Consider the following 13,331-nt stretch of genomic DNA (forward strand, 5'->3'; position numbering starts at 1 on the left):
TATGTAACTGTAGCTGATATCTGGTTTGTTAAGTGACACCTACAACCTTGATTGTATTCTTTATTGTAAAGCCATGATAATATTTTATAAGAAAATGACACACTGATATTATGCTTGTTTATATATATATATATATATATATATATATATATATATATATATATATATATATATATATATATATGTATTTATTGTAACTTAAATTCAATAGATATACATTTAATAAAACATAGATAAAATGTGAAAGATTGTTATTTTCTTTTTGCCTTTAGTACCTATTTGCTTAAAAGTCCACGTCTGTTTTGGCTATTATTTTTTTAAGGGAAAAAATTATGGCTATTATTTTCTGAAGGCCAGTGTGAGCACTGGCAGTGATTATTTTTCATTTTTAACCAATGAATTTTAAAAGTGCACATGTGCTTAAACAATGAGCTTTTTCCAAAAACAATGAGCTTTTTTGGTTTTCTAATTATTAATAAAAAAAACTTGAAACATAAACGAATTTTTTATTGATTCATAAGCATTTTAATTATCAAAATTACTATTTCAGGTCACCGTGACTTTGACCTAGTGACCTCAAAATCAATAGGGGTCATCTGCGAGTCATGATCAATCTACCCATGAAGTTTCATGATCCTAGGCGTATGCATTCTTGAGTTATCATCCGGAAACCATTTTACTATTTCTGGTCACCGTGACCTTGACCTTTGACCTAGTGACCTCAAAATCAATAGGGGTCATCTGCGAGTCATGATCAATCTACCCATGAAGTTTCATGATCCTAGGCGTATGCGTTCTTGAGTTATCATTCAAAAACCATTTTACTATTTCGGGTCAATGTGACCTTGACCTTTGACCTAGTGACCTCAAAATCAATAGGGGTCATCTGCGAGTCATGATCAATGTACCTATGAAGTTTCATGATCCTAGGCCCAAGCCTTCTTGAGTTATCGTCTGACAACCACCTAGTGGACGGACCGACCGACAGACCGACCGACATGAGCAAAGCAATATACCCCCTTTTCTTCGAAGGGGGGCATAATAACTGCTATAACTAAAAACACTTAATATTAACACTGAGTTCCGAGTTTGTTATAACTAAAACACATAACATTAACACGGAGTTCCAAGTTCAATTCTTTGAAAAGAGCCATTTAGTAAAAAACTTGTTTGAAATAGTAGATAGACTTGCCTTGCTGAGGCTCTCAGATGATGCTACATGTTTATTAAGTTCGGCAATTCCAAATGCAGCCTTCAAATTTAATTGATCTTGACAGGGTTTTAAATTTTTTGGGTGGCATTTTGACACTTCAGAAAGCGTAAGCAGATGCCAACGTTTGGGTGGTTCTACGTCGTCTTATTCAACATTATAGTTCACGCACAAAGCAGAGAACCAGTATGAAATGCAAATACGAATGATGTAGTACACACATAGCCGGTGTTACAGTAGAAATCACCTTTTGCATTCTGATAAAATGCAGAAAAATTCGGTTGTATTGACAAGTATCTTTCCAATTTTGTCTTTCTTGAAAATCAATGCGCTTTTTAGACGCAGATATTTTTTTCACATGCGCTTTTGGTAATTTTAATGCGCAAATAACTTAAAATGCACATGAAAAATTATCACTGCATTTGGTCTTTTTTGTCATGTCGCATAATAAAAAAACACATCAAAAGAAAAAGACGAAAAACATTTCTAGAACATGCAAGAAAATTGAAATTTAATTGAACCAGAAAACACTTAGTCCGATTCAAAGTACTGGTCATGAAATTGACGATGAGACAGAACTTAGCAAAACAAATGAAAACAAGGGCTGTTTGTAAAACATGCATACCCCCCATATGGGCTGTCAGTTGTAGTGGCAGCCATTGTGTGAATACGTTTTTTGTCACTGTGACCTTTGACCTAGTGACCTGAAAATCAATACATGTAGGGGTCATATGCCAGTCATGATCAATGTATCGATGAAGTTTGATGATCCTAGGCCTATGATAGTGTTTTATACAGGAAGGAAAAGGGGCGTGGTGCAAAATTTCAAAAAAGGGCACTTTAGCGCGCGACATCCATAAAAAGGGCACAAATATATCTGTATAGTGACTTAATAACAAGCTTTGTTACACACAAACATTGTATGTATAGTTTTGAGATTTATTGTTGAATAATTAAACCAACAAAATCCAGAATGTATATTTTATTATGTGTTTTATATTTTCATGTAGTAACAAAAAACAAGATTAAACACCATAGGATATATATCTTATACAAACTATAGCTTTTCAAAGAAGTCTTAGAATACTGATATGACAGTTCAAGTTTGTGAAATAAATTAATGTTCTTTAAAGGGGATCTCGGTAATTTTTAAAGCTTCCACTCGCTCTTGTCAAGACCCCATTGCCGCGTTGGAAATGGTATAAATTTAATTCATCTAACTTATCTTTCTGGATACCAAATGTCAGAGTTGCATTAACCCTTTTTACACCGTTTCTGCCATATCTCATTTCTGTTTTTTAATCCGAAAAAATAAACGAAACTCGTTTAAAAATGAGATCTAGGCATAAGGATCTTCGGCTTTGGAAACAAAATAAATTCAATGTCACCAACTAATCTGTCAGGATATCGATTGTCCCAGTAACATAATCCCCATTGACACCGTTTAACCATTTTTAATCGTTTTTTTAAAGAGGAAAACAAAAGAAACACGGAATAAAAGTGAACCTAAACATGTAGCTTGTCTAGAAAATGGCAGACATGTTGTTGCTAACGAGTACGCCCGATTAATCGATCGCAGATTGGTGGAACAATTCTAGTGGGCGGAGCGATCATAGATAAGGCGTCATGTCAATTGTATTGGATAGGAGGCGGAGCGTTATTTTAATCGACAGCTTTAATAAGTCACGGGTTGCTATTATCTGCGCATGGCCAATTTTCAGGAAGTACAGTGGACGTCATGGGGTTTTCATTGTAATCGGCGTATGGAAACAATTATCGGGCGTAATATACGGCCGTACGCCGCTTAGTGCAAGCCCTGTAAATTTATTTTTTTATTAACTTAAAACTGTTTTGCATTAAATTGAAATCAAATCAATATTTTACAGATACAACTGGTGTTTTTTTTTATTACGCGTAAAAATAAATGTTTTGATATAACTGAATTATGCATGAAATGCACAATTTTCATGTGAATAACATCGAGGTTTTCATCAAGTCTCCTAAGTAACTGTGCACGATTGTATCCGGAACGATTAGTGTTACAAAGCCACTGAAATTATCGATTGATATTGACACATGGTTATTCACGCATGACGAATTCACAACCGCGCGAATCTTCGCTGATAATAGTCGGCTTAGAAGCTTGGTTAAGAGGCAATTAAGATGTTATCAATAAGGTCGCGCACGGCGGAAAACAGGGCGGCGGCCTTTGAAAAGGGCAGCGTGGCGCTGATTTGCTTTAAAAGGGGCAGCGAGGCGCTTCAAAAAAGCCACGTGGCGCCGCGCCACGCTTGAATGGCCTGGATAAAACACTATGAGTATTCTAGAGTTATCATCTGGAAACAATTTTACTGTGTCGAGTCACCGTGACCTTAACCTTTGACCTAGTGACCTGAAAATCTATAGGGGTCATCTGTGAGTCATGATCAATGTACCTATGAAGTTTCATGATCTTAGGCGTAAGCATTCTTTGAGTTATCATCCAGAAACCATTTAACTGTGTCTGAGTCACCGTGACCTTTGACCTAGTGATCTGAAAGTCAATAGGGGTCATCTGCCAGTCATGATCAATGTACCTATGAAGTTTCATGATCCTAGGTGTAAACGTTCTTGAGTTATCATCCGGAAACCATTTTTCTAAGTTGAGTCACCGTGACCTTGACCTTTGACCTAGTGACCTGAAAATCAATAGGGGTCATCTGCCAGTCATGATCAATGTATATATGAAGTTTCATGATCCTATGCATAAGAGTTCTTGAGTTATCATCCAGAAACCATTTAACTTTTCCATTCTCTGTGACCTTGACCTTTGACCTAGTGACCTCAAAATCAATTTGGGTCATCTGCAAGTCATGATCAATGTAGCTACATGTATTAAGTTTCATGATCCTAGGCATAAGTGCTCTTGAGTTATCATAAGGAAACCATTTTACTATTTCGGGTCACTGTGGCTTTGACCTTTAACCTGAAAATTAATAGGGGTCATCTGCGAGTCATGATCTATGTACCTATGAAGTTTCATGATCCTAGGCATAAGAATTCTTGAGTTATCTTCCGAAAACCATTTTACTATTTCGGGTCACCGTGACATAGACCTTTGACCTAGTGACCTGAAAATCAATAGGGGTCATCTGCGAGTCATGATCAATGTACCTATGAAGTTTTATGATCCTAGGCACAAGAGTTATTGAGTTATCATCCGGAAACCATTTTACTATTTCTGGTCACTGTGACCTTGACCTTTGACTTAGTGACCTCAAAACCAATAGGGGTCATCTGCGAGTCATGATCAATGTACCTATACAGTTTCATGATCCTAGGCCTAAGCTGTCTTCAGTTATCATCTGGAAACCATCTGGTGGACGGACATACGGACGGACATGTGCAAAACAATATACCCCCTCTTCTTCGAAGGGGAGCATAATCAAAGGAGCATAATCAAAAATGGTTTCTGCTTTCGAAATGGAATGAAAATAACGAGAAACAGTATTGTACTGAAATTGACAGCCAAACAATTATCGATTCTTCGATGTCATTATCCCACCCACCATGTAATGAATTGACAAGTTTTTAAACTGTATTGACAGTAAGAAGATAATACAAACCAATAAATGATGTACAAAATCCCCCTTTTAAAAAAAACAACACTTATTTCCCCCCACCTGAGGGTCAGTGCTTCCATTAGTGGACATCAGGGCATAAATTACGCCCGAAAACGGTAGTCGTACATCTACTATACAACGGCTGGAAGTCCCTTGGACGTCCGATAACCAGCATGTATGCTATTTTCAAATACACAAAACCTACAAATGTCAATCGGGTCATTCAGTCCGTTTACTCCGCCTAAGAGCTACTGTTTTCAATGAATTTCTCAGCGAGTGGCCAATATTGATTTTTCCAGCTCTCATTCAAATTCTTCTTGGGAAGCGCATTAGCCAATCAGCGCACAGGCGGCCGAGTACACGCCGACCCCATGTGAAGCTTTGAAATAAGTTTACATTTGTTCACAGATCAATACTGACAAATCTCAACGAATGTAGCGCTGTAAATGAAGGGTAATTAAGTAGTTTTTTAGTTAGAGAAAAAATTCCACATTAAATAAATAAAAGATAGTAGAGACCTCTGCGCTACGAAGTTTTTATTCAGCAATCAAATAGTAGTCCATTTTTTCCCCAAGGAAGAATTTCTTATCTTTCAGTGAATAATTAAATCTAGAAATGATTTCAAAAATTTGGAAGGGGAGAGGGGGGGGGGGGGGGGAAATTCCCCGATTTAAACACATGATTATTCTAGGTTGGCGCTAAGGAAAAAAAATTAGTAGCCAAATTTCAGCACTACGATAACGACCCACATTATAACCTTATTTCCTCAATGAACGACATAATCATTATCATGAATCTATAGGTATCAACAATGACTGTATTAAATTATCAATGAAGTCACATTTAAATAAATTATTTGTTACCTGAAATCAAATAATTTCATGTTTTTTTTATTTTGCATTTATATTTATTTTCATGCACTGGCATAAACGGTATACAATGTCATAGGCGCTCGATGTCAATGACAATGTTTGTTTTTTTATTATTTTTTTTTAGTTACCCTTTGTTTATTATAATGCATACACATACTAAATTAATAAACATCTTCCAACAAAACGTCTTCTTAAAAGAGATAGTTCGACTATGTATGTATAGATATTGACAATATCTATGTACTTAGTCGAACTATCTTTTTTTTAAGAAGACGTTTTGTCGGAAGATTTTTTATTAATTTAGTATGTGTATGCATTAAAATAAACTACGGGTAACTAAAAAACAAATAAATAAAACATTGTGACTGACATCAAGCGCCTATGTTCAATGTTATAACTTTAAGATATGCCCCGGTCTTTGATTGGGTGGGTCTTGCGTAACTCATATTCGTCACCCCCCCCCTTTTCCCAATAATTTTTGCCCTAGTCTGGTGCTTCTTGATTCTTGAAAAATACATTTACTGCAATGTATTCTTGAATTGACATATTTTTCTATTGTTGCAATATATAATTTATTTAAACGTACCGGTAAATTTGTAAGTCTTAAATACTGCATGTACTGAGCAGCTAGGCTATATTTAGTTACACATCGTCTGTTTTTACAAAAGCATGCTTTGCATGCGTAGAACTTGGCATTGCAGACGACAGCAATAATTTCGCGCTCTTTCTTATAACACGGGTTTTACATGGCATACCGGTATTAGTGCATAGTGAATAGTTATTATCATGTGGCTTTAGAAAAACGGTGTTAATCAGTTTTACAAATAGACATGATAAAATATACATGCACTGGATTTAATTTGTTACCGCATCAAATTATTAACGGGTTTTGTTTTTCACAACTTACTCGCCGTAAGTAATTTTACACTGCTCACCAATTGCAATTAACTTCTCATAATTAATGATTGTTTACAGTACGGTAAATAGGTGTGATGATGATGCCCGAAACTGCCTTTAATATACTGCTTTATTTACCGGTTTTATATCCCGTATTAATGCTACAACTGTGATTCATTGTTTATAAACTATAAACCTGCGATAAACGCTTACTCTGTGACACACGTCAATCAAAAATAATAATCACTATATAACTCCGCCTCCATAAACTTTCTCGTAACCGATTGGACGTTAAATATCACAGTTTGACGACTGGAAAGTTACCCGAAAATTTCCCGTGATGCATCTGACAGCATACATGACTGTGTTATGTTGCTTGAATATACGATCCGGTTATCTCTTATCAATGGACTATTTATTACCACCTGGAGCTTTTATGGCGATTGCATTTGGAAATCGGTACCGAGTTCTCTTTAAAAGTAAAGAATATTATATACTTATAGAGAATTATCAGGTTTTTTTGCAATCGCCATTTTAATTCACATTTTAATATTTAATCGCCAGCTGAAAGATTCAATCGCCTTTGGCGATCCGAAACGCTAACATAGTTATTATATCTCAATTCTATTTCAATTTAAAATTGTCAAACATACTTAATTATATAAAAAAAAGAAATGAATATAGTGCAAACATGCATAAATGTAGAATTAAATTGCTACGTCATGACCTTCGACATTGTAAATGGCGGATGTATTGTAAATTAACATTTAACCCGCGTTCAATTAAAAAATGGCGATTCAAATTACAAGTAATGGTGATTCAATAGTGGAGAAAGCATTAACTGGATGTCACAAACATTTGGTAAGGTTTGTTAAACCAGATAACAACAAGGACAATTCGGATTATTTAAGTTAAACTACTACTGGTAAGGCATTCTTAAACTAATATATTGCGGCCATGTATAATAATTGGATAAACAGTAATAGATATACTAGATGTTCTATTCATTTAGATTGTGTTTTTGTACAAAAGCTATCATAGGGATGATGATAATATAATGAGGATAAATATGTGATGGAACAGTGCTACTGGTACATATCTTAAATTACTTAAATGTGTTAAAGACTTAAATGTGTTATGAAGAAGTAGATTTAATGAGCACTTATTGTTTTTACATAGTATAGTGATAGAAATAATAAAAATTTGTAAAATGAACTTGTTTTGTTTTTTAAATCTTAAAGTCCTGAGTCGATTTTTTTCACACAAATTATTGATATTTTGTCCTTATCTTTGTGTACCAATTCATTAAAGTATGTTGTGTTATTTATCATGGTATTTTTATTTAATAAAGCAGTATAACTTTTTAAGATATTGTGTTACTCTTAGAGCATATTTTTATTTAAAAAAATGAATAATTCAGACAAAAACACAATAAGCACGCTTCAAAATTGACCCCAGCATTTTTAAGTTTGACTCTTCAAAATTTCAGTCCAGGGGCATTGATGACTCCTGGTTTTTAAAATCTATTGAAATCCCTGATGATCGGTCCTCACAGTGATTTTTTACAATTTTTCTCATCTGAGTCCTGGGACTCCATAACCTGCAAATCTACGAGTCTCCGAATAAAAAAAAACGAGTCAGGGATTTTCCTCGCTTCATTGGAAAGGTGCCCTAACCTATGGATTTTGGGAAGAATTCTCGCTAAAATTACTGCTTTGATAAATGAAAAAGCTGGTGTAAGTAAAGATCTTTGGAAAATCTGCATGATTTTAATGAAATTTTTAATTGGGAAAGGGGCCTTTAATAAGCTCCTGATATACATGTATAAGGCTGAAAACCCCTGCGACTGCGAGTCCAAGTATTAAACTTTATTATTTTTTTGAAAATTCTATGCATTTTTTGGACTCACATAACTCAAAACTTTGCATCCCCAGATATTTTTGTGAGTCCAGGACGCAGGACTCACAGGTAAAAAAATCACTGTCCTCGATGCTCTCAAATTGCGTCACGTGATTCACACATGTTCAATGGGAATTCCCCCATCCCACAATTCAATTTGTATATGCACTTGTGTAAAATGGCGTACATTTGTGTTTATGAAATTCTTTGAAACATTCATTGTCAATATTGGCCATGTTTTGGTTTTGAAAATAACAAGATGTGTTTCTGAAACACAATGTCCCCCTATATGAAGTTTGACCTTGAAGGATGACCTTGACCTTGACCCTTCACCACTTAAAATGTGCAGCTCCATGAGATACACATGCATTTCAAATATAAAATTGCTACTTCAATATTGCAGAAGTGACATTACATGAGCAATTTTGACCCATATATTTGACCTTGAAGGATGACCTTGACCTTGACCTTTCACCACTCAAAATGTGCAGCTCCATGAGATACACATGCATGCCAAATATCAAGTTGCTATCTTCAATATTGCAAAAGTATTCATAAAATAAGCGATTTGGGCCACATATATTTGACCTCTGACCTTGAAGGATGACCTTGACCTTGACCTTTCACCACTCAAAATATGCAGCTCCATGAGATACACATGCATGCCAAATATCAAGTTTCTATCTTCAATATTGCAAAAGTACTCATAAAATGAGCGATTTTGTCCACATAATTTTGACCTCTGACCTTGAAGGATGACCTTGACCTTTCACCACTCAAAATGTGCAGCTCCATGAGATACACATGCATGCCAAATATCAAGTTGCTATCTTGAATATTGAAATACTGCAAAAGTGTACATTAAATGAGCGATTTTCACCCATATATTTGACCTTTGACCTTGAAGGATGACCTTGACCTTTCACCACTCAAAATGTGCAACTCCATGAGATACATACGCATGCCAAATATCAGGTTGCTATCTTCAATATTGCAAAAGTTATTGCAAATGTTAAAGTTGGTGCAAACCAACCAACAGACCAACCAACCAACCAACCAACCAATAGACCAACCAACAGACAGGGCAAAAACAATATGTCCCCCACTACTATAGTTGAGGACATAAAAATTGTAATAATACTGGATTATCCGGTAATGGATAGAGTTGGAACATGCAAAGATCTATCAATATTATATGTTTACTTATAGATTTAAGGAACATGTTTGTATCCATTGAAATCACATATAGAGTCTATTAAAATTATGAAATAAAAGTGGGACTTCAAAATTTATGTTTGGGACTTCCAAAATTTATGGTTTGGAAGTCAGGACTTCCAACTTTTAAAAGTTTAAGCAGAAGCGCTGTTAATTATTAATAACTAAAGGAATATAAATGAGTGAGATACCTGTGAATTGTTCCAACACATGAAGAGCAGCACAGCTGACTGTGGAAATGGCAAAACTTTGTCAGTGTTTCATCCTCATGCACCTCACACTTCCTGAGAAAATCTTCTACCGCCTTAGAAACTGGCCATTTCTTAATATCCTCCCTTCCACATGTCATATGTATTGTAAAAAACTGACTATGCAGGATAACACATTTTTTACAATAAAACCTTAAACATTTTTCACAATAAATGTCTGCAGATTCCGTAAGATTCTGCTCTAAGCAACGTGTGCAAGAAAAGTCTTCAACCATACGCAAACGTTTTGGAACCGAAGACAATGAACCTGTTGCCATTTTGTTACTGTTTATAATGTTAAAACCTTTTTGTTCAAATTGTTCAAGTATATTTCTTGTGAAATATGAAAGAAATAAAGCTAGTTCCAAAAGTTTATCAACCTTAGAAGTTAAAATTAACACTGAAACACAGATAAATTCAAACACAAGATGTGCGATAAAACTTTTCAACCATAGGCCAACGTTTCACAACATTTGACAATGAACCTGCCGCCAATTTGATACTCTAGTGTATGAAGTTTTACATGTTAAAGTACATGTAGTTAAAGTATAATTCTGTTAAAATAGTCTATAATTCTGTAACCCGGATGGTTACGGCTGTGTTGTATCCCAATAAACAAGACATCATAAATAAGATAGTTCACAGTTCACTTCTTTTAATAATGTAGGAATGCTTTTCAGTCCTTTATGAAATACATGCAGACGAGAATTCAAAAAGCAGCTAATCCTTCAGTATAAATCAGGATCTGAAATATATAAAACAATAAAATACTAAACAATAAAACAATAGTTCTGTTCTAGTGGCCTTAACATTTATTTTATATGACTCAACTACTCATATAAGATTCAGGTACAATAATGACAACAATATTCATAAATACACAAAACGCAGTATCAAAACCTTAAAAACAAGGGCTGTTTGTAAAACATGCATGCCCCCCATATGGGCTGTCAGTTGCAGTGGCAGCCATTGAGTGAATACGTTCTTTGGCACTGTAACCTTGACCTTTGACATAGTTACCTGAAAATCAATAGGGGTCATCTGCGACTCATGATCAATGTACCTATGATGTTTCCTGACCCTAGGCGCAAGCTTTCTTGAGTTATCATCCGGAAACCATTTTACTGTGTCAAGTCACTGTGACCTTTGACCTAGTGACCTGAAAGTCAATAGGGGTCATCTGCAAGTCATGAGCAATGTACCAATGAAGTTTCATGATCGTAGGCGTAAGCGTTCTTGAGTTATCATCCGGAAACCATTTTTCTAAGTTGAGTCACCGTGACCTTGACCTTTGACCTAGTGACCTGAAAATCAATAGGAGTCATCTGCAAGTCATGATCAATGTACCTATGAAGTTTCATGATCCTAGGCGTCAGCGTTCTTGAGTTATCATCCAGAAACCATTTAACTGGTTCGAGTCAGTGTGACCTTGACATTTGACCTAGTGACCTGAAAATCAATAGGGGTCATCTGCGAGTCATGATCAATGTTCCTATTAAGTTTCATGATCCTAGGTGTAAGCGTTCTTGAGTTATCATCCGGAAACCATATGGTGGACGGACCGACCGACATGAGCAAAACAATATACCCCCTATTCTTCGAAGGGGAGCATAATAAATTTTTGTATTTGAGGGGGGTATAATGTGGGGTATTGTCATTTATGAGATGATCTTTCAAAAATAAAAAAAGGATTTTTTTTTATTGTTTTTGGGTGGGGAGGGGGGGCAGGGATTCTGGGTTGGGGCATGGGGCATTGTTCGGGTGGAATCCATTGTTGTATTCAGTTAAGTGTTGTTTTGTCAAAGTATTAATAAAATCTTATCATAAATAAAGAAGTTATGGCAATTTAACTAAAATTTACTCTTGACCTTGAGAGTCATGGTCATTCAAAGGTAAAGGTCAAATTGAACTTGGCAGGTACAGTACCCTCATGATGGTAAGAAAATATTTGCAGTTTGAAAGCAATAGCTTTGATACTTTATAAGTCAAGTGGATCTAAACACAAAATTTAACAAAATATTCAGTAACTAAGACAACAAGAGCTTGTCACAGTAGTGCCAAATCCCCGCCGAAATGTGTTTGCTTGTATGACAACATTTGTTTTAGAGAGTAGAATAATATTTGTAAAAACAAATAAAAGGAGATAATTCATTATGCTCCGGACAAAAATTAACTGTGAAATTAAATAAAGGGATATAATTCAAACACTAAGGTAGATAGAATTATGGTTCTTAGTCACTGCACTTCTCCTACTTCTACTCCTGTTTAAGTTTGAAGTTTCAAGTATTATTCCCTTCAGCAGATTTAGAGTTATGCTCCTGACAAAAATTTACTTTAAAATTATATAAAGGGGGAGATAATTAAAAAATTAAGGTAGATAGAGTTATGGTTCTTGGTCACTGCACTTCTCCTAGTTGCCATATGTTTATATTTCAAGTTTCAAGTAAATCCCTTCAGTAGATTTAGAGTAAAGCTCCAGACAAAAATTTACTTTAAAATTATATAAAAGGGGAGATAATTCAAAAACTAATGTAGATAGAGTTATGGTATTTGGTCACTGCATTTCTCCTAGTTGCCATCTGTTTATATTTCAAGTTTCAAGTAAATCCCTTCAGTAGATTTAGAGTTATGCTCCGGACGAAAATGTACTTTAAAATTATATAAAAGGGGAGATAATTCAAAAACTGAGGTAGATCGAGTTGTGGTTCTTGATCACTGCACTTCTCCTAGTTGCCATTGGTTTATATTTCAAGTTTCAAGTAAATCCCTTCAGTAGATTTAGAGTAATGCTCCGGACAAAAATTTACTTTAAAATCATATAAAAGGGGAGATAATGCAAAAACTAAGGTAGATAGAGTTATGGTTCTTGGTCACTGCACTTCTCCTAGTTGCCATCTGTTTATATTCTAAGTTTAAAGTAAATCCATTGAATAGATTTGGAGTTATGCTCCGGACAAAGTTTCAGCCGGACGGACAGACGGACGGACAGATGGATGGACAGACGGACAGGACCAATTACTATATCCCCTCCGAATTTTTTTTCTGCGGGGATAAAAAAGGGCCGTCATTCTTACAAATGCTTGATACAATTGTCTGCTTTTGTTTATAGGTTGGGGTCATGTTGGTAAAGAAGTTTGCAAAATATGAAAGCAATATGTCAAGGGACAATAAAAATATTTGAGGTGGTACGCAAACTTTACCATAGATTTATCAATAATATGCATGTTCTAACTAACAAAAGGGCCATAATTCTTACAAAATGCTTGATACAGTTGTCTGCTCTTGTTTATAGGTTGGGGTAATGTTGGTAAAGAAGTATGCAAAATATTAAAGCAATATGTCCAGGGACATTAGAAATATTTGGGGTAGTACGCAAACTTTAACATAG

General features: G+C 35.2%; 2 protein-coding genes across 15 annotated transcripts in view; one reads left to right on the forward strand and one right to left on the reverse strand.

The window, feature by feature from the left end:
- LOC127864178 (uncharacterized) overlaps window positions 1-13,331 on the reverse strand; it is a 677,094-nt gene that overhangs the window by 458,214 nt on the left and 205,549 nt on the right. For 2 of the 13 annotated variants that reach the window (XM_052403858.1, XM_052403857.1), the window contains one exon: window positions 9,887-10,688. The exons of the other annotated variants lie outside the window; for them this stretch is intronic. In XM_052403858.1, the coding sequence (XP_052259818.1) occupies window positions 9,887-10,221 (335 nt within the window). In that variant the 5' untranslated portion in view covers window positions 10,222-10,688. The remainder of the gene's footprint in view (window positions 1-9,886; window positions 10,689-13,331) is intronic. 13 annotated transcript variants of the gene reach the window in all.
- The window catches only part of LOC127864190 (uncharacterized), a 174,082-nt gene that overhangs the window by 55,504 nt on the left and 105,247 nt on the right, over window positions 1-13,331 (forward strand). The window lies entirely within an intron of this gene.

This window comes from Dreissena polymorpha, chromosome 1 (assembly GCF_020536995.1).
Source record: "Dreissena polymorpha isolate Duluth1 chromosome 1, UMN_Dpol_1.0, whole genome shotgun sequence".
Taxonomy (NCBI): Eukaryota; Metazoa; Mollusca; class Bivalvia; order Myida; family Dreissenidae; genus Dreissena; species Dreissena polymorpha.